The 23,554-nt window shown below is 34.5% G+C and overlaps 1 protein-coding gene across 7 annotated transcripts in view; it reads right to left on the reverse strand.

Annotated features, from left to right (window-relative positions):
• DEG7 (DegP protease 7) overlaps positions 1-23,554 on the reverse strand; it is a 249,233-nt gene that overhangs the window by 38,425 nt on the left and 187,254 nt on the right. For 4 of the 7 annotated variants that reach the window (XR_016361747.1, XR_016361750.1, XR_016361748.1 and 1 more), the window contains exons 14-17: positions 16,978-17,143; positions 9,969-10,493; positions 8,624-8,806; positions 8,348-8,453 (exon numbers count right to left, since the gene is read on the reverse strand). Coding sequence is in view for 2 of the 7 variants with exons in the window: in XM_089817738.1 (XP_089673864.1) it covers positions 8,348-8,453; positions 8,624-8,806; positions 9,969-10,493; positions 16,978-17,143 (980 nt within the window). In the remaining 5 variants the exon portion in view is untranslated. The remainder of the gene's footprint in view (positions 1-8,347; positions 8,454-8,623; positions 8,807-9,968; positions 10,494-16,977; positions 17,144-23,554) is intronic. The other 3 variants (XR_016361753.1, XR_016361754.1, XM_089817752.1) reach the window with 1 other exon arrangement.

Raw genomic sequence — 23,554 nt, forward strand, 5'->3', positions numbered from 1 at the left:
GGCATGCAATCGAAAATGGATATTGGACAGCAAGAATTGGAAATATGAAAACAAGAAATGGCGCTCTGGAGGGTAACAGGAAATAAAGAAAAGGAAACCGTGAAAGAGGTGGCCACCACTCAATTGGAAGAAATCCAATCAGCCCTATTAGATATAGAATTCAAAGAATCTCAGCTGAAGGAAAGGATAGAAGAGGCTAAATCGTGATCTCAAATTGTAGGCAGCTCAGCAAGTAAACAAAAGGACATCATTGAGTGGCTAATTAAGTTTTAGATAAGGGAAGAACAGGACAAACGGGGCAAGGCTCCAAATACCATCATCAAAGGCTTGAAAGATTTTGGAGAAAGGGAAAGAACTAATATACTAGTGAGAGATTTTCTTAGTAATATGTTGAAATGAACAGGTATTATTCAACAAGCAAGCAGAATAGGTAAAAAGGTGGATGGTGTAAGAGATAGACACGTAAGAGTTGTTTTACAAAACCTAGAGGATAAAAATCTCATCCTCAGGAATAGGGGGCTGTTTAGAGGAACTCATATCTATCTAGATGAAGATCTATCTTTTGCTCAACAAGAGGAACAAATGAAGGAGTGGGACAAAGTAAAGGCAGCTAGGAGTGAGGGAAAGTGAGCTTCGCTGAAAAATGGGAAAGCCCAAATTAGTGAGCATCTCTCAAATAAGAAATAGGAATTTGGGGCCCCACAGGATCGCTTAAGTGTAATAAGTTGGAATTGTAGAGGCTATCCGTAGAGAATAGGTCCTGAGCTAGGTCCCATAGCAGAGGGGAAAGATATTATCATCCTAGTTGAAACACATGAGCGCAAACGGTGCATGGTCCCAGATTTCAATGGTTACGGGAAGTTTTCAGTTTGGAACAAAGGGAAGAATACAGAGAAAGGTCATGGGGGAATTACAATGCTTATCAAGGAGAAGTGGGACAGATTTGTAAACAATTTAAAAGTAGATCCAAACAAACAACACATATGGCTGCAAATTGTTATAGATGAAACTATTTTCAGTTTGGCTGCTTGCTATTTTGCTCCAAAGAATTCTAAACTATACAAGAAACAAAACTTGGACAGCGAAGACCCATGTGCTTCATTAAACAAAGGACATATCTCTATTCAGCAAGTCGAAGGCAATTATGCTTGTCAGCGACTTCAATGCTAGGACAGCCAATAATCAATTGATGCAATTGAACATAGAAGGGGAGGATAACCCTTTATGGTTAGAAGAAAATGATGGCCACTCTTGGAAGAGAACCTCTAAAGACAACAAAGGGGGCGTTTCACATTTCAGGGTAGAACTTTTGGGGATGTGTAGTCTTTTTGGCATGGTTATTTGCAATGGCATGAGTTGCTGGCCAGCATCTGGAGATAGCACCTGCAAAACATACAATGGACTGAGTGTGGTGGACTATGTGATTTGTTCTCAAAACTGAATTCCTAGAGTGATAGATTTCAATGTTGAGGAAGCTCTTATAGAAATGAAATCTGATCACATGCCTCTTTATTTTAATTTGGACTTGGTCCCACATAACATGCATAATAATGTGACTTCTGCATGGAAAAGGCAGCCACTAGTAGTAGTGGGAAAATACACAAAAGTAGTGTGAAAAAATGGATATATGCAGATGAAAAGTAGTGTGAATAAAGTGCAGATATGTGTGAAGAGGAGAAGAAGTAAGCACGGTGCGTAGAAGAAAGGTGTGCAGTGGAATTAAATATTTAAATAGTAATATTTGAAGCAGCCGCAGTGAGAGATAGAAATGTAAGGGAGCTGTGAATAAAAGGAAATCAGTGATTAAATAAGAATGATATATAAGTAAAAGAAGAATGTAAGCAAGGTTTAAAAGAAAGAAATGGTAAGAGCCTACACCACAACGGTCAATTGTGAGCCTCTTAATTGGGAGGTCTTGGGTTCAAATCTACTCAAACTCAACTAATAATCAAAATAATTAATCATAGTAAATAATAATAATTAACCCAGGCTTCGGCCTCTTATTGATCAAAAAGAAAAAGTTAAAAGAAAGAATATAAAATCATATTAAAATTCTGATTTATATCTCAAAATATATTGGTTGATTAGAAGGAAAATATTCTTAGAAACTAACTTAAGGTAAAAGAGAAATAAATGGAAAAGTGCGCTGAAGTTGAAATTCATACAGAAATATATATCAGATTTGAAGCAGTTAAATTGTCCATCATTTGTTGAAGTAAGCAACATTGTCAAGGTGGAACAGAAGTTTGTGTGCAATGGGATGGTGCTCACGAAGACAGAAGTGGGGGTTGGTGCTTCCAATCGGTTGGAGCCTACAAAGTATGGATGTTGGAGCTTTCAGTGAGTTGATGCACATAAACATAGAGGTCGTAGCCTCTAGTAGGTTGAAGCCTACAAACCAATTTGTAAAAGAAAAAGTCTATATATAAAGCATTTATTTGTTGTGGTTTTCTACCGCATTGGGTTTCCACGTAAAATCTGAGTCATTGTGGTCATGTACATAATTGTTGATTCCAGCATGTAAAGTTATTAAAGGTATTGTTTTGATAAAGAGTTTTAAATTGGCAAAGGTGTTATTATAATGATTCCCTCCCTTCTCTCAATTTAATCATATGATCTTCAGTATACTCCATGAGTGATTCTATTTTGGCTGATCTAGAAAGGAAAATTGTTGTTTTTCATGCTTGCTTAACCACAAGCAATGATTTGCCCTCCTAACTATAGACAATACCCAATTGTCTAGCTCAAGAACTTATCTTCTTATATTTTGTTTTCTTGTAGAATTGTGTGTATTAGATACTCGAGGAAGATTCAATATTCCTTAATATCTATTGGTAGTGCCCCTTCACCAAGGATCGCCACTCTTCCAAGTTGAACCCATTAATTATATAAATTAAATTCTATTTTTTTATAGGTAATCGGCTAAAGCCTAGATTATTTATTATTCATTCATTATTATTGTTAAGATTGATTATTATCATTATTATTATGTGTTAATCTCAAGTAGATTTGAACCCAAGACTTCCCCGATGAGAGGCTCGCAATTTACTGATGTGTTGTAGGCTCTTGCCTATTAATCATATAAATCATAGTTTTGAAAATCACCTAAAAATCGCCCAAATCGCCCAAATCGCGATAAGATTCATGCTTGCCGATTTTTTATGAATCTTGAATCACTGGAGCCGATTTTCTAGTATGAATCACCTGAATTGCCAATTCAGGCAATTCGTGCTAAAAGTCACACGAATCTTTCCTGTGAATCGCCCGCGGCAGCTAGGAAGTTGACTTGAAAATTATGAAAAAAACACATGTTTTATTTGCTTTCTTTTTTGCTTTTACTCTTTGTTATAACCCTAAAGGGCCTTCTAATTGCTTAGCATGAGTAGAAGAGAGAAAAAGTGAGAGAGAAGAAGAGAAAAGAAAAACCATAGGTTTCCAATCGGCAAAAAAGAAGAGCACCAAAGAGATCATAAGTCTATCTGGGGAGGCCATAAATTGCATTGGGAGCATTAAGGAGTCAATATCAACATTCCTCAACTCATTTGCAAGAGGTAAGTGCTGATTTTTTTTTGCATGTTAGTGTATTATGCATTTTTTTTTTTTTAAATTTAGTTTTCATTTGCAAATCTTGAATGTTTTTTATTTTTACTAAATTGCAAACTAGGGTTTGTTGTTTTGTAGCTTTTGTTTAATAGTTTCAAACAAAATGTATATTTTGTAAAGAAAAAATAAATTCTGGAGGTATCTATAGATTGAAATACCACATTGCTGCTATACCTGGACATGATGTCACAATTTGCACTCAACAAACTGCTAAAGCAAAACACACTTGTTTAGTGGCACTAGAAAAAATTGAACAAGACAAATTGAATAAGAAAATGCAACTTGAAGGGTTAAGAGGTATTAGCTCCCATGCTCCCGCATCCGCAACCGTATCTACATTTGCATCTACATCAACTTTCGCATCTGTAAGTTGTGTTGGAGACGGTTCTTCCAGGCCTCCTTTTCGTCCTAGTTCTAGTGCTCATGCGAGTGTTAGTGGTAGTTGGTCTTATACAGAGATAGAGTCCAACACCAATCTACTGCAGCCTAGAGTGCGGAAAAACAGATTGGATAGTTACTTTGTGCCCCACACTACTCCTGGCTCCCAACCCACACTTGAGGGCATGGGTTTGAACAAGGAGATGCATGATGCTGCCAAAAAAGAGATTTGCAATTTTTGGTACTTTTGCAACATTCCATTTATTGCAGCCAGGTAATTGATTCTTTTTTCTTTGTTTTCTTTAAAGTTAAACTTAAAAGTAAAAGTAAAAGTTGTAAAACTTTAATTATATCTACTTGTTTTATGATTTGAGTTTTTCCTAATCAATATCATTATCTATTTGTGACAGGGCTCCTTATTGACAAAACATGATATATGCAATTGCTATTTGTGGTCCGGGGTTTAAAGCCCCAACTGAAGCTAAGTTGAGTGGATACCTCTTGGATGAAACGGTAGAGGATATGAGGGTTGAGCTTGAGGACAACCGAAAGGAGTGGATCGAAAAGGGTTGCACCATCATGACTAATGGTTGGACAGATAGGAGGGGAAGAACACTCCTCAATTTTCTTGTATCCTGTGGAGGTGATTGATCATTCTACTTTCCTACATACATAATTTTGAATCGTGATTGACTATTTCAAATTTTGATTTGTTGATTGCTAATTTGTTGATGATCCATTTAACATTAAAATTCATTGTTTTGTTACTTGTAGGATACACCATGTTCATCAAATCCATTGATGCTTCCGCTCATGTAAAAAATGCCACATACTTATGTGAAGTTATTGAGAAAGTCATAGTAGAGGTGGGGGAACATGTGGTGCAAGTGGTGACAAATAATGCAACAAGTTATGTTGTTGCAAGAAAACTTTTAACTTTTCAAGTTTTGAAAATAAATTTATTTGAATTTTGAACTTTATTCTAATTCTAACTTAGAATTTCTAAGTTTCCTAAGTTCTAACATGTTTGAAATTTGAATTTCTAATTAACTTAAAATTGTTGTAGGTAAACTTTTAATGGAGAGGCACCCCACCATATTTTGGTCCCCTTGTGCAGCACACTGCAGTGACCTCATGTTGGAGGAAATTGGCAAACTTGAGTGGGTCAAGTCATGTGTGGAAAGGGCAAAAAACATATGCAAGTTTATTTATAAACATTCATTTGTCCTTAGCACAATAAGGAAGTACACAGGAGGCAAGGAGTTAGCTCGTCCAGGGATCATGAGGTTTGCCTCAAATTTCATCACCTTACAATCCTTGTTGACATCAAGGGATGATTTGAGGAGCATGTTTGTTGGGCGGGAATATATTTCATCTTGTTATGCTACAACCACTGCAGGGATAGATGTGGTGGATTACATATTTGATGATAATGGTTTTTGGAAACCATCTAGAGAAATCCTTAAGGTAAATTTATTGCAATTTAACATTTAGTATTTTACAGTTTACTATGCTAATTGTTTAATGATTTAGTTTTACCTTAAGTTATATTATTCTATATTTAAGTTTTGACTCAAATTTTTGTTTTAATTTATATGTAGGCAACTGAGCCCCTTGTATCTCTCCTATGACCTGCTGATGGGGAGAAGCCCTCTATGGGCTACATATATGAGGGCATGGATAGGGCCAAGGAGGCCATTAGAGCCCAGTATGCAGGAGTGCAGGAGAAGTATACCCCTATTTTGGATATCATTGATAGGAGATAGTAGAATCAGCTCCAAAGACCCATCCATGCAGCAGCTTACTTTTTGAATCCGGCATTTCGTTTCTGTCCTGACTTCAAGGCAGATGAGGAGATTCTTACGGGATTATATACAGTGATCCAAAGGTTGAGTAGTGATGAGGATAGTGCTACTACAATTATTGAGCTCGATAAGTTCAATAATAAAGAAGGGCAACTTTACTCTAGCAGGATGGCCATAGATGCTCGGGCAACAATACAGCCAAGTAAAAATTAAATAATATATTCAATGTTCATGAATCTAGATTCTAAACTTAAAGCTGATTATGTAATTTTAGAGTTGTAATTTGTAATTTGTAAATGAGACTAATTGTTTTTATTTTCCCTTATTTCAGATAGATGGTGGCAAATGTTTTGGGCCACAACCCCAAAACTTCAAAAAATTGTCATTTGTATTCTGAGTCAGCCAAGCAGCGCTTCTGGATGTGAGCGCAATTGGTCCATGTTCCAGCACATCCACTTGAAGAGGAGAAATATGTTGACGATGCAGAGGTTGAATGATCTCATCTTTGTTCATTGCAACCTCCGTCTTAGGATCAGACAAATTTTGGGCACTGACTCCTCTCCGATCATTTTGGAGGAGATTGATCCAGAATTAGAGTGGCTCACAGAGGTTGTGGATCCATTCTACAAAGGGGAAGACCATGCGTGGGTTGGCCAGGTGGATATAGAAGCTAAGGCAGCTAGAGCACGTTCTTCAGGCATTGGTAGATGCACATGCGCACACACAGACACAAGCCCTAGCGGCGACGTTCGTGAGCCCATTTTACATCCGGGGGATATGGCTCGGCAGTCCTCTAAGACCTATATTAGATGCCTTTCTAGTAGGCAGATTGAATACTTAGAGGCTGAGGCTGAGGCTACAGCCGAGCTTGACGATGATGTTGAGGATGATGATGACTATGAGCCTAAGGCTTGAGCTAGAGCCTTGTTTTTATATTTTGTTTACAGATATTGATATTGAATCATTGATAGGCATACGTTTCAAACTTTCATGGATCTTCATCTTAGATTCTTACATACATTTATGATTTGATGTCTTATGGATCTTCCTCTTACATACATTCTATGATTTGAATCATTATGATCATTTGATTTCTATTTACTTCAGCTAGCCTACAATTTACATTTTAGATAACATAGTTATGTATGTGATGGATTTTATGTTCCAAACTTCCATGTTTATGTATGTTAAGTTTTAACTTCTATTTGATGATGATATAGTGTGTTTAAGTTATATTCGATAAAGGGCGATTGAAATAAGTTTTAAATTGTTAAAATCTCTAAATTTAAAGGGTTTTTTCAAATTTGTCAATTCATGGGCTATTCATTGCTGATTCACGATTCGCTTTGGCCTTGCCAATTCCGATCCGATTCCGATTCTCGTTACTTTGATATAAATTAATTGATTATAGAATTAATATATAATTATATTAATGATTTGGCTCATATAAATACCTATTGTTGATAGACCTTTAAGACGGTTATGTTATCTACATAGCCTAAAGGAATCCAACCATAGTTACAATAACATCAACAATTCCTCTTAGCTAGGGAGGAATCCTTCTCAATATCTAAGTTATTTAGTGATATCAATCGTGGATACTCCCAGGGGATGGTTCAATCATGGCCACTCTCATGAATGAAAATGAAAATGAACAAGTGCTCATCACAAAATCACTCGACGTGATGTCATCATTTCATCATGACATTCACCTTGGCTAGTCATAGAGGGTGGATCCACCATGGCTATTCCTAGAGGAAGGCACAAAGGCTTTCACCTCAACCTTCTCTCTCACAGAGAAGAATGCATTAACAAAGGCTTAATAATGATGTGGCTCCTCCTAAAGCTCAAGTTCTCGTATCAACCACCTGACCTCCTCATTCCAGGTTGCCACTAATGGTTTGCCAAACTCCACTGGCTATTAATTCCTCCTCTTCAAAGAAACGGATCAGTCTATATAGACTCTTCCTGTTTGAGAGATGTCTCAACTCAGTCATTTAGCACAACAGGAGCATGCCCCTCTCTCTCCAATTCGATGACTATTATCCTTTCAATATTCCAAATTATAAAGGAATTCAATTGTGACAAACCAACAGGTTTAGGGAGCCCTCAGGCAGATCGCTATGTGGAAGGGAGAGCAACAATTAAGTATGTGGAAATAATACATCACTTGATAACATACAACAGGTCACTATAAAGAAAAGTATGTGTATCATAGCCGGGTCACAAATATGAGACAATTACTTTATATGAAATGGATACCACATTCATTAACTGTCATCCTAGATCCACAAATAACAGATTCTTAGATATAGAGCAATGAATATCTCAATATCTGAAATCCTGCAAATTCTAGCAGTTAAACGCATCAGATTTTATACCAAAGGCAGAACAATAGCAAAAATATCATGTGTCTAACAAGCCAAGCTCTCTAAGCATAGACTCTACAAGAAAGAGAATTTACAAAGTCTGTAATTTGAAATGGTTTAAATCAGGCCAATTCATTTATAATTTCAGAAAATAAATAGTATTCAATAAAAAACAGTAAGCAGGGAAATCACCAGGAAGAAGAGTAGCAGCATGGACAGCAGCAGCACCAGTTGAACCAAGTGCAGAAGGATCATATGCCACCAATGCATAATTGTGAACAGGGTGCAAAAAGACAACCTAGACAAAATTCCAAATCTGATTACTGGCATTGTAATTTAATTTCTATAAAGGAACCAATATTGTGACAATGAAGTTGAGTATCACATGTGATTCATATGGTAAAACAAAAACAATTTAGAAGATATTCAAAATATAAAGTGCACTAATCGAATCAGATATTCAATTACCTCCGCAGGAATTTCTACTGGGTACGCAGAAAATGCCAACATGACATCTGATACAGAAATTGCAACTGTATTCTTATCAACTGCAACCAATCCCATGGTTGCAGAATGATAAACAACAACACCTGTGCCAAAAAAGTGTTGAGCATGGACACCATCAAGCATGGACGATGGCGGAATATGCACCTGCATATTAAACATAACGTTCTGTGTTATAATAAAATACAACATAGAATCCCAAAAATATAATTGAAGTGAAAAAGTTAGATGGGACACCAAAGTGTCTGCAGTATTATATAGAATAGGTATGATGTTTACCAGAAAAAGGCTGTCCTCTGTGAAACATTGTCATTAATGTATTTAATATGAAAAACTTCTGAAATAATAGCTGACAATTAGAACATTAGAATAAAATAGAGCACTTTCAATGTCCATGAGACCAAGATGTCCTATATGGGATAACAGGTATTTTTCTTTGTAATCAGTGATATTTTCTGTTTTGTTAATAGTAGTATGCAAGACTTGTTTTGTTAACTAATTGTTGGATAAAGGTAGTACACTAGTAAATATGGTAAATGTCAACTATGCAGTGGTTACTGTTTAACAGACAACTGTTGGCCCCTTCAGAACAACTGCCAGACAGGGAAGTGAGCTGATTTCATGCACAGTCCTCCCTAAGACAATGTTTTCCTGTCATTAACTACTACCTTCAAGAAAGCATCAGTTGTGCTGTCCTCATATGAGGAAAAGCATCAACCTGCTCCCCTCGAATCTACTGCTGATCTTTCAAATCTATGATGTTTTTATCAAGCTTCAACCATGCAGATCAGTTGTCTCTAAGGAATCTTGACTACTTAAATGGGTGCAAAACTAGGTCAGTGTATACTTCAATTAATTAAATTCATTCTAATGTACAATTAAATGAAAAGATCTACTAGTTCCCAAATATGGCCAACCAGAGAACACAATTGTCCAAGGCTAAAAAGAAACAGAAACATTATGAAAGAAAACAATGACCCACAAAATAAAACAAACAAGAGACAAGGAGGATGGATATGCAATATCCAATGGTAATTAGAAAAGAAAACAGATTTTGAAACTTCGTATCAGTTTTTGCCTCTTCCATTTTAACTAGCTTAAACACTTTAGAATTTCTTTAGTATCTCTTACTTATTAATATCACAGATGCTCTTAAAGACCATGTCATTGATGCAAATTGATGAAAGCAATTCTGTTTCCAATCTATAATAATTATTACAGTAGAACTTCAGTGAAATTTTGTCAAATGAAAAACCACACAATAGCCAATCTCTAGAGATAGAATGTCTAAGCAAGCATATAATATTACCTCAAACATAACAAGAGTTGGCTCAATGACTTGCTCTGCAACAGAACCATTTCTTTTCCCTGTTACTCCTGGCTCGCCGAAGACTGGAATATTACCTGGGACTCTACTGTCATCTAAACCATCTTCTACCTGCTCAAGTATGCTATCTGATGCCACATGCCCTTCATCTGCCGCTTCCTGGAGCAGCCGTCTTTTTTTGGATTCGGATCTACTAATATTTGTGGAATTTGAAAGAAAATTCTGGGGATCAGACAGATTTACATCACCACTTACATTGGTGTCAATATCTGTGAACCCCCCATCAGCTGCCTTTGATTCTCCTTCCACTCGATCAACTTCTCCGTTTTCTGATTTCTCTGATTTCAAAGTTCTCTCTTTTTCACCGTTATGAACAGCAACAGGTGTAGGCAAAGTTTCAACCAAAGGTATGGCAAGCCTTCTTTTCCAAAGTCCAGACTGATCATTTCTTGTGTATAATTGAGGTTTTGCATACCATTCATGTCGATCAACAGTGACTAGAACAGACTGCAATCACATACAGAATAGCAAGATTAAATGTCTAAGTATATTTTTCTAAGTAATTCTAAGACACAATAAGAATAAAATCCCTCCTCACTCAGATAAATCCTCTCTTCACTTCCACTTACACTCCTATTCCATATCCAGAAGCTATGCATACTCACCACGGCTCCTTTCAAATAAACATTTTGTTAATTTCAAAATATGCCTGCTTGTGTTTTTTAGAAAGATAGTCAAAGCTACCTCCTCTTAGGCAAGACAATATCACTTATTTTCATTTAGAAAAACACCATACACATTTGTGCAATAAGTGATTTCTGTATACATATTGTTTTAAATCAGGCCTCCTCAGGACTTTCCTAACAAAACTAATAAAAAACACACATAAATAAATAAAAAGCTTGATGCATAGATAAGGGATATATAATTAACACTGAATTGTTTTAAAACCTCAAATAACAGATATCCTGCACATAAAAATATCCTGATATTTCTGATACCAGTGACTTGAAATGTACATAAGATAAATATGTTAAACTGCTTAAACCATCCTAACTATGGAAGCTCACATTCTTAGACATTGATATTAATGAATTTATCAAAACACCGACACACATGAGCCTACGACTATTAAGAGAAAAGGAGAATAATCCAAACCAGAATTTTGAGACTCGGTCCAAGACACACAAGTCCTGACCATTAAAGAGAGAAAATTATATAATTATAAATGGCCACAGGGTTAAAATTTCACAATTTATTAAGACTTAAATGCCATATCAAAACATCAAGTTTCATATAATTTGTTCATCCAACGATTTATTGATCTCCAAATCACTATTGCCAGCATAAAAAGGATCTATCCATTATGGTCTCTCAAATCACTACTTTCAGCATGGAAAGGAAAAATTAGAAGCATGTCAAAAACATATAGCACTTCCTTTCTAGTTCAAAAATATGCATGTAAGCATTAATTTATAATAGGAATGTAAAGTAAAGATAAGATTGCAAAAATGAAAAAGCTGGTGATCTATTAATGGGGTGCTTTGCACATTTCCAAATAAATTTAGATTGAAAATAAGAAAATCTCCTGCAAATATTTTTAGATGGGTACTCTTTTATTAAGCTATATAGAAAATATTTCGCCATCGAATATAACCCTGAAGCACAACTCATGAAATATCAAAAGAACAGTTCAGCAAATATTAAAAAAACATAGATAGACAATGATCTCATAAGACCAATTCACCAAGATAATAGATGATACATGAACCTGTAATATGTGTCGCCCATGGTCTGCTCCAGCCACCCGAGGCACTACAGGACCCAATGGGTTGTAATGTCCCCATTTTCGCTAGCATCAAAGTATTGAGGAATTAGCCTACTGTTGTGATCGCCATAGGCCAATTTTTGTGGATAGACAGTCTTCTAAGGCAGAGGCTCAGTTATGGGAGGCTCTTGCATTATCCACAATTGAGTATGTTCTAGTTTGGTCTTCGTTTGGTTCAGATTGGACTTTGTTTGGGCTTAGTTTCATGCACTTATGATTTATGGTAAGTTTGGTGATGATTGAGAGGGGCCTTTTTCTATTCTTGGAAAGTACATTTGGTCACGTGGGAAAATAATAGGTGCGACAGCTATTTTAGATGGTGTTGTTCTCAATTTTAACATCATAAAATTGAGGGAACCCTACGCAATATTCTCACAGATTCGTAGGTGTATCCTCTTTGCTTAACACATGCATGAAGCATCATGAAAACAATTCATTATCTCTGAATTGTTCTTTGTGTGGTCTTATTTATGTGTTCTTTTGAAAATTATTAATCAAGTCTACCACCAATTTTTGTAGGTAAGAGTTTTCCTTCTCGCACTGCAAACACTTGATTCTTGGTTGACTTTCTTGTCTTTACTTTGTTTTTCTTTCTGTTGTAAATAGTTTGTAGTCTTGTTTTTGCCTTAGGTGAATAGCCCTTGAAATTCCACTCAATTCGAGCCAACTTAGGTCCAAATTGAAGTTCTCTAGCTGAAGCTACAAGGGAAAAAGTGGGGCTTTACAAGTCAACTGCATATTTTTATTTAAAACCTCATAAAAGTACACTTTTTATTGACAATTGCACAATTTAAAGTTATTTTTTGATATTTCAAGTACATTTTGTGGTCCATTTTAAAATTTCAACTCTTTCTAAGTAGATTTGACCATAGTTTTTTTATGTTTTATGAAAATAGCTTCTTTCAAAGTTATTATTCATGTTACTTTATTAAAAACTATAGTTTAAATATTAAATACAATTACATGAAACAATTCAAGTGTATAAGTGGGAATTTTTATTTCGTATTGCTTATATCCACATGCAAAATACTTCATGAAATTCTACTTTCAATAAATTGTAAGTCCCGATTTTTAAATGCGATTGCATATGTTATTGTATTTAAAGTTCATTTTTAATAATTAAATGCATGTGTTTATATATCATCATTTAAAGTGGGTTTTTGAAATTCATCTACATAAAAATATAGAATTAAAATGAGTTTTTCATTCATTTTAGTTCAAAGCAGTAATTTTGGACCCGAATACACGTGTAATGCCACTGAAAGGTGCGTTGACTTATAAATTCCACTTGGAGCAAAAGGGGTGATTTTATATCATATTGCATATATTTCCCAATATGCTTATGCTTCCAAAAAGATGTGGTTTCATTAGCAATTGAAATGCTCAATTAAAATTGGAGATTTTTCGTGGATATGCATGTACTTTATAAATGTGTTTGCTCCCAAAACTTGTGTTTTCCTCTATCTAGGGCTGAGTAGCAATTTTTAAAAGGAATGCATATTATTAAAACATGTTATAAGTTCCAAAAAACACATTTTGGTTTGAAATCGCTCTCATTGATGCGATTTTTTTTTTTGCAATAACATGTGTTTCAAAACATGGTTTTGCCCTTCTAAAACCGTTTTCCTTCATTAAGAGGCTGAGCAGCGATTTCGGAACGCAACACATGTTTTGCAATATGCGATGAGTTTCAATACATGCATTTTGACTTGAAAACACCCTATCTCTTATAAACCATGATTTTTGGAAAAAATACATACATTTCATAGCATATATTAATGTCTTTCTAAAGTGCATTTAGCACCTGCAAGGCTATAGGTGGCGATTTTAAGAGTTTTTGCATGCATTTTCAATACATGCATTTGAGGAAAAACAGCCCATTTTGGGCTTGATCTCCATCAAAATACCTTGTGATCTAAAGGTGTTTTTGCATCAAATCTCTTCAAGAACATATCTAAGCTAAGCATTTTAAATTTCACGCTTGTTTTTCATCATTTTGCAAGCTCATCTTTGCCCTAGACATTGTTTTTATGTCTTTGCATTTGAAGTAGGTCAAAGTATGCTCTACATTTTGGGCATTGTATTTCTCTAGCCATCACCACATGTCCAAATTCATACCATGTTATGAGGATTTCAAAATCAATTTGTCTTGGCTTTGGACAAATCTAAATTCTGAAATCTCTTGGATTCTTTTCAAATTTGCTCAAGATTTGGATAAGGATTTATTTTTCTCATTCTTGATGGAGTTTAGGTAATTTCTTTTGGTTATTTTCTCTAAGGCATTTGTATATATTTTTTTGAATGCAAATCTTTGTCATTTCCATTTTCATATTTGCATGTTTTTTTGCATCTGAAGTTGCTCTTTCTATCTTATGTCTTCTTCTCCAAGTTGCATATGCAAGGTCTCATCTTACTTGCATATGCAGTCGTGTGTAAACTCCTATTCTTAAAAGAAAGATAAGTTTGTTTTTCCCTCACCTACGAATGCAAGTTAAAACCCCACCATTACGCACTCCATGTACCTCTATAAGGCTGCCCTATGGTTGAGTATTTCCCACATGTTACAGATAGAGTTTCACATTTTGCACTTGTTAAAAGATGAGATGCTCAATGTGTTATTCATTTTTTTGCCTTGCTCAGTTAATTCCAAACTTGCTAGTTGCATATGTAATTCACTCCAAAAAAACTCGTTTGGCTATTTTACTCATATTTTAGCCATTCTGAGCTTGAATGCAAGTTAAAACCCCACCATTTTTAGCCATATTTTAGCCATTCCCTCACCTGGGAATGCAAGTTAAAACCCCACCATTACGCACTCTATGTACCTCCATATGGCTGCCCTATGGTTAAAGTATTTTCCACATGCTTACGGATAGAGTTTCACATTTTGCACTTGTTAAAACATGAGATGCTCAATGTGTTATTCATTTTTTTGCCTTGCTCACTTAATTCCAAGCTTGCTAGTTGCATATGTAATTCACTCCAAAAATATTCATTTTAGGCTATTTTACTCATATTTTAGCCATTCTGAGCTTGACCCATTTGTCCTTTCTCTATCCTTATTCATTACACTCACTTTCCCTATTCATACTTTGCCAAAATCCGTGTTTTTACACAGAAAAAGATTTATGTGGACTCCTCATATGATGATGTTCTTACATTATGGAACTTTCATATAACAATTGCACAAGTACATCACTTTGCAATGTCAAAAGAGTTTGCATCAGCAAAAAGAAAAGATTAAGTAAAAGATGAAGTACCAGGTTGACCAGTACCACAACGTCATCCCACCATCACAAGTAACTTCCTACAGTGATGAGGTTTGAGATACAAATGCCATATGCATGAATATGGAAGATTTTCTAATGAGAGTCGATGCTGCTTGGATCAAACAAAGTCATATTCATTTGCTATCTACCTTTTCCTATGGCAGCTCATAAACCTGAGTTCATCCTTGCATGCGCCAGATATTTCGATGCACCCTCTAGAACTATCACGGACTAAGATGACAAAACCATCATTTATCTTTATCCAAAGACTACTGATCAAATTTTTTATGTTCGTCATGCTCCATTTGTCACAAGTCTCATAGACATAAAGCCTTGGAGTTGTGGAACAAAGATTACATGGTCTCGAGTGGAATGAAAAAGATTACATGTAAAGAGCAATTATGTTGTAAGTACAAGATGACATGTCCTTGTACAATTAGCTCATGTAGTCAAGTTGCAACTGCATTAGGCATACAACTTTGAATAAGTCTAATTAGTTAATTAGAAGACTGTTGGAGAATAAGTGAAGGTGGTTGAGAGTTTCCCCTTTGCCCTCCACCTTTCTCTCTCCTATTTTCCTATATAAAGGAGGTAAGATTAGTGTAAATAAGGATCTTTTGGGCAAGGCAAGAAAAATTTGTCAATTTGTATTATGCACTCTAACACTTCGTGCATGGTTGTAAATCAAATTTCTTATTTGACGACATTTCTTGCATATTGATTGTGAGTATTGGAGCTTTGATCAAGAGGGATTTGAATTTAATTAAGCAGATTTTGAGATACTTATTACATTTAGAGACAATTTGAAATTTTGAAGACTTTGTGCAGCAGTAGGACAAATTGTAATAGATAGTAGTGGTTGTAAACACTTAGAGTTGAAGACTTTGGGCTTCAATTGTAAGTGTTGTTATTGAACTTGAGGGGATCCTGTAAGAGACTTTGTGCCTTACTAGTTATTCTGCTTGAATCTTCATTCAAGACAAGTGTAGGAGACTTTGAGTTTCTGTTTTTGTTTCACAAAATATAAAAAGTAAACTACTGCCCTTGGTGTTGTTCTTATGTCAATTTAGGGTCACCGGTATTATCATAGCAATAAGGCACTTTTTGTTGAGTTGGAAAGTTAAAGTTGCAGTCAAATCATTCCTGAAAAAAGAGGAATTGATCAAGAGAACCATCCTCTTTGTACTTTCAGTTAAGTTCCACTGAAGCCACCTACCGTAAGAAGGGAGCCTCCCCTATTGCTAAGAGGGCAAAGAAATCTCATAAAATGTTGCGTAAAGTCACAATTTTGTAAGTCGTAGTCAGAAATCTCATTTGTATTCTTTTATTTTATTATTTTCTAAGTAAACTTACTCAACTGGATAACATCCTGAAAGGTAATATTTTCCTTACTAGCGAACAAAACAAGACACTCGAATTAGATGGTGAATCAATGTAATAAATCTACTGATCAAAATGAATTATAACATAATATATTCATGGTTGAAAGAAGCCCAACAATAAACTTTATATTAATACAATAAATGCGAGAATCTAAGCTTTATACACATTGGGGTCTCTTCTTTGTTCATTAGTAGTTAATCAGATTTAGGTGTCTCCTAGAGTAAACACATATACAGCTGTTGTATTGCACATTCAGTCTCTTGTGTATTTTTTCTTCTTGTCAATATCTTTCATTGCATCTCATATTTTCCTAGTATTGCTGGCAATGTTTTTCTATATATTAAACCTACTTTTGTGACTCATCCAGCAATTTTATTATATTTTTCTTTCTCTATTTTTTAGGTTGTATTAAAAAAAATTATTGTGTCTCTTCTGCAATACTATTCATATTTTAAAAAATTTCTGAGGTAAAAATAATAAATATAAGTAATTTAAATAATTTGCAGCGTACCTTGCTTCGGTGGCGATCAACATGGCTTACAAATTCCAAAGGTACCCGTGCCCCTCGGGATAGTTTTGACAAAACAGATATAAAATCTTCAACTTGTGTGATTTCCTCTCCCGAAAATTTCTTTATAATAGCATGGCGAGGAACACCAGCCCTTGACAACATATACCTGTAATGTGCAAAGATATAGTAATCAATGTCAGTTGACAATTTTTTTTAAATGGATTAAGTCAATGAATGCTGGAGATAACAAAAACAGCCATATAGCATTAATAGACTGAAATATGCTATCTAAACATAATTGTCAATGTTTCTACAAGCAATATGTGTACCACGACAAAAGAATGATATAATTCATATAGTGTGGATTCCATTGAAGATTAACAAAGTAGTTGACTATAGGGTACCATATTTTTAAAAGAAAACTGACAAGACACTGGTTCACAGTAAGTCATTAATACTAAAAAAAATCCAAAAGTAATGAATAACCAATTAGACAAGGAAATTAGTCATTATTGCTTCTAGGTACATTTCGCTTGTTTGTAATAAGCATCGCTAGCTCTTCAACAATCTATATTGAAGAATTGATTTGTTTTTTTGTTTTTCTAAGGTCTTGCAATTTTTGACACAACAATATAGCAACAAAATACGAGATATTATAATAATAATTTAAAGTAAAATATTTAGATATTACATAGGAAATTTACAATTAAAAATTCCAAATTTTAATATCAACTTAGATAATGAGTATTTTCACAAAATACCAACAATCCAGGTGATAAAATATTCTCTATTACCTAAATCAACAATGCCCAGAAAAATTATATGTTACAATCCATGAAATTACTCGTAAAACATGCCTTGAAACCCTCTGAAGTGAAGACTACCAATAGCAAAAGAACTTCAACAAACAAATGCAACTACAAATATGGAAAACATTGCTCCCAAAGTGTAGATACAAAATAACACCCAACAACAGATACAAATGCGCGCTCAACCAACTCCAAACTAACCAGAACACAATTTGATATAACAAATCTAGCGAATCCATTCACAAATTCTAGAACAACCTCCAGCAGCAAGAAAAGTTAAACTTCTCCTTTGCAACAGTTAATACTAGAGTAGCCGGAAACTCTGTTGTCCTTCCTTGGGCGCACTTATCCCCATATCCAATTTGGCAATACTACCCAGATACACGTTGAATATTTGTACCCATGTCTTCCTAAAAATGTTGATTTTCCAAGTGTGCCAAATACTACATAATTTCATTTTTTTAAGATGCGGCATAAATCTTCCCAAATTTAATTTAAAAAACTCTATTAATACAATTGCTTTAAAAGACTGGTATAAACAAAACCCACACAAAATGAGAAAGACAAATAAAATATTTTCCTATTCACCAACCCATTTTGTTGGGTTATCTTCTAATGCAACTCGACAATTTTGCATATCGTAAAGTGTTAAAATAAGTTATACATTTTTATGTAGCATTTATGTGTCCATATTGTTTTTGAAGTAATGAAAACTACTCTAATAACTTAGAAATTTGTGTTAAATGTGTATGTGATATTTATTAATGTCGCATCCAATCATATCCATATTGGGGATCTTAAAAAATGATTGTATTTGTACCCAATACCATATTTGTATTTCTATCTATATCTGTATCCATGCAACTTTGGTCAATACAGTAGGAGAAACAAAAAATTGTATACCTCAGCACAATTTGCCAAGCAATCTCGGAATAATTCTCAAAATCGAATCCACAATACTTCAGTTGTAGATCAAAAACCCTTATACTTCTTCAGGAAAACATCGCAAAGACGACAAAGCAAAATAAGATAATCAAATGATCAAGATGTTTTTCTCATCAAACGGCCTCATATTTATAATCTCCAAATGACACAAGTTTCCCAAATAAACTTTACAACATTAAAATACAATAAAGTGTCAATATAATATAATTTATTAATTGTTTTTTGCTCCAAAAAGTATTACCATTTTCCACCATAACACAATATTCTGTCACACAAGGCCACAGTTTTTTGTGGCCACGATTTAAAGCTCTTCGACCTAGTTCCAACGAGCTATGATACTGAAGTGACCAACATACAACATCAACAAAAATAGCAACCTTTAGCATATTTCGATGAATAATAATAATAATTCACCTCTCTTGCGAAAACAATTGTATAAGTATCGAAATCAAAATATGACAACCCTAAGGTGATCCTAATGAAGAAAGACGATGAATGAACTTGACGGGGTGACTTATAATAAATAGATGGTCCCTCCAAGATTCTTGGAGCCCAAACCATAAGCCCGAAAAAAAAAATTGAGAGCATCACTTAACTCCTTTAATCCAATTGAGCTCATCGGAACCAACAAATGACTTACTATAAATAGGAAGTCCCTCAAAACGGAGCCAAAACTCACCATAGGTTGAGGAAAGCCTATAACCCCACACCTGAAACCCTAAAATCCCACTATCACCACACGAGGGTCACAATGATAAACAAACCAAGCCAACTATAGGACCCTGCTAAAAATGGGGACATTACATTGTTCCCTTTCCAAAAAGTTCTATGACTTCTAGATTGTGATTTGTATTGTGCTATGACATCATCAAAGACTGCATGAGAGCTTGGTAGAGATATCTATGGTAAAAATAAGACTTTTAGCTGTAGTCTGCCAAAGCCTCCCACTATTTTCTCACGCAGAAAGCATCATCTCCTACACAAATAAAACTAAAAAGCTAAATGCAGCAGGCAGCTGCAAAATAAAAACACTATGGAAGGGAAAATAGAAGCCGATGTAAGGCAAGAGCCCCTAGGAGCCGACAAGACCAAGTATTTACCATTTGGCTATTTGCAGTTTGATGCAAAAATCAAATAACATTCAAATTTTCTATATTCTTGTTATATCTTTAATTCCTTTTTTAAAACTTGTGAAGTTTTCACACCATCACCCCATAACAAATGGGAATCCCCTCTTTTTGTTGGTAGGGCTAGGGAGCAAAGCAATTCTAATTTCTAGCAACACTTCAGAGTTTTGCAAACCATCAAAAAAGTCTAGTTATTATAACCTTGAGAAAAAGCCAAAATTTGACTGTCAAAATTTGGGAAAAATGGTAGAAAGTTGGCAAATGTGAAAATTGAGAAACTAAAATTAAAATTGAGCCAAAAATATAAATACTAAAAATCTGCCCAACTAAATCACTATAAAATGGGAAATAAAAAAGAAATTATTGATAAGATAAAATACCTTTTGTATTGACACATAGAGTGGATTTCATCTCTTCAAATGGTATTAACACATAGAGAAGTGGATTTCACCCCTTCAAGTAGCAAGTTTGGCACATGGAGTGGATTCTACCTCCCCATGTGGCAATGAAATATATTTAAAAAAAGCGATCAGTTTGAGCGTGGAGATTGAATTCGAACTTTCCATTAGAAGATAATCATTTAATGTAATTAAACCATGCATTGGCCTTTCGATTAAATATTTAATAATACTAAGCAAGGGTATATCAATTGTAATAGCATCAACTAGGTGGAATAATTTTAAATGAAAATGAAATTGGGTTTTAAATTGAGATGAATTAAATGTACCTCGATTTTGAAAAATATGGAATGATTTTAAATATAAATTAATTTATTCATCCACTGTGGCATTGAATTTATCCAAATGGCATTGATTTTAACAAATTCCCAACTGAAATCAATGGAAAATAAATCATAAATGGCAAAAAAAAAATTTTACAGTCAGATTGAAGTTGTAAAAAATCATGCACTGAATGAGTTGTTCCAAGGTCCTCAATTTTGCAAAAATATCAATCAATTTCAGCCAAAGGATATCATTTCGACATAATTTATTGAAGGAATCATTGAATTTGAATAATTAGCATTAATTTTGTACAAGGAAAATAATAATTTTTAAAATGATGTTGATTATTATTAGTTGTTCCAAGGTCCTCAATTTTGCAAAAATATCAATCAATTTCAGCCAAAGGATATCATTTCGACATAATTTATTGAAGGAATAATCGAATTTGAATAATTAGCATTAATTTTATACAAGGAAAATAATAATTTTTAAAATGATGTTGATTATTATTAGTTGCAAATCAATTTGAAAATGAGAGATGAGATTCCATTACCTGATTGAATTTTGTTATTGAAAACTAAAATGGGAAGCTTGGATTGAAATAAACTCATTGGAATGGTTTTGAGAAAAAAATAGAATTTCAGATTTGATTTCATATCCACTAGTTTCCTATCATTTCAAGCAATGAATTAGAGAATAGCAAGCCTATGACAATTTTCTAAGTCCTACTAACTTGATATGTTGAAATTATCGTTTAAAATTTCATGATTATTTACAAGTGGTGGATTACTTTGCAACTTTCACATGATGGAGCTGCAATTTTATTAATAAATGGACACAAAATTAATTGATAAATTGATTAAAATATAGTTTTTTCGTCTCTAAACAAGTTGGCCATTGATAATCATGTTAGAAAGTAAAGTCCACCAATATAACTGGGGGGGAACGGGGGGATGAATGTGTTATATGTTTTAAACAACTTTCCGCCCAACTATGTATATCATTCGCAAATCTTAAACTTGCATATAACAGTAAACTGAAAAGTAAAACCATGCAGGACATAAAGAAGCTCATCACACCATGTTTTGTTAACTGGGGAAACCCTAGCCAAGGGAAAACCTTGATGGGGATGGTAACCACAAAATGATCCACTAATCAAAAGTATCTTGTGGAAGATATTGACCTTCTTAGCAGTCTATTACATCCGCATAGTGTTTATGTCCTTGTTAGAAGCTTCAACCCGGTTAGGAGTTGTTATTACAATACAAAATACAAGCTAAGCCCACTACCCAAACATGCATACATAACTTTACAAAGTTATATAAATAGATGCAAAGTTGTGGATCATCTTATATCCATATGTATATGTTGTACTGCCCATTTGATCATACTCCTATATCTATCTTGTTGCTAAGCTGCCCCTTACAATATGCATAATAAACTACTCACAATTTTTCTCTCTCTTCCCCCTTGACATCGATGATAAAAGGTGAGTCAAAACTTATTTACATGTCAAAATTTGGTGTCTCCTTCAGCTTCCTTAGGTTGAATGAATTCCTAGAACTGTCATGCAATCAAAAAAGTTTTTCTTCAAATTTATAAATTCATCATCCTATGAACTCTTAACTGCATCTGCTATGTTGATCACCCTACACAATCCATACGCTGCCAATTCATCAACATTAAGGTCAATATAAGAATATTTCTTGTATGATGATTTAGCCTCCAAAACTGTATCCAATTGCCTTTGAATCAAATCCAACTTTGGTGTCAAATGATCTCTAATAAACTTAAACCTCTTCAATAATCTTTCTATGTCATGATCTAGCTGTTCGAGTAATAAAGTATTTTCTTATTCATTAAATCATATTAATTTAAATATTAAGTCACTTATTATCTCTAGTATACTTCAGCTAAACTTCGAGCATATAATAATTAATTCTTTCATTAATTATTCTCATGCTACCTAGGTTTTATCTTTCCAAGTTTCGATCTCTTTTATAAGGATTGATCTCTTTGTAATAATATATTCATTCACTTTTCATAATAGCAATCTCTTTTTTTCTCATTAAGAATGTCTAATCTATGGCTCTAAGAATTACAACCTCCATAGCTCTTTCTTCTCTTTTTATGTCACGTGTTTGCATGCAAGTGATCATTGGGAGCTGTGAGGTTGATTTGTCATCAACTTCAACATGGTATCACAGCAAATCTTCATCCTCTTTGTGAGAGATTTGGCATCAGTTTTCAGATTTGTGGTTTTCAGAGGACTCTGTGTTGGATCTAGGGGATCTATTTTTTGGAACACTTTGAGCCCAAACGGACATCACCGTTGAGCTTAGAGCATCTGAAAACCCCCATTTCCATATAAAATAAGTCCAGTTTGGACGCTGTTGAAATGTGAGACAAATATACTTTGCACCTAGGCCATATTGACATGGGCACGAATTCCAAGAAGGGCCAAATTTTTTTCTTTGTAAAGGCTTTTTATTATTATTAAAATGCATTGGAAGGTGATTCAACAAAAAGATTTTTTTTGGGGGCATTTTATTTTTTTTAAAGCATGCCCACTTTCTGGCCCACTTGCTTGTACTAGCCCACTGCACTTGGGTTGTCGTGCTCCAATGCTGCCTTGGGAATTACACCTCGTATTAGCGAATATAGTGGACATGTAGGGTGATCCGCGTCCATCTACCTGCACACTTGTACCTGTCTGCGGCTCATTTTTTTTGACACCTTCAAGACAAATTCATACTCCCTTTTGTGGGAATTTAGCCCCACGCAATGACAATCTGATCATTTTTTGGTTTCAGCACCCTCTATTTTAATGCCCTCTTTGTATTTGTGGGCTCAATTTCCTGTGACTTTGCCATATCACCTGTTGTACAAGATCAACGAATGTTTTTTGGGAGTGCAATTTTTGTATGGATTTTCAAAAGATCTTAATATGGGCAAACGTTGGAATTCTCAGCGA

The sequence above is a fragment of the Cupressus sempervirens genome, chromosome 1, assembly GCF_028749045.1.
Source record: "Cupressus sempervirens isolate cs-2001-9-10 chromosome 1, ASM2874904v1, whole genome shotgun sequence".
Classification (NCBI taxonomy): domain Eukaryota; kingdom Viridiplantae; phylum Streptophyta; class Pinopsida; order Cupressales; family Cupressaceae; genus Cupressus; species Cupressus sempervirens.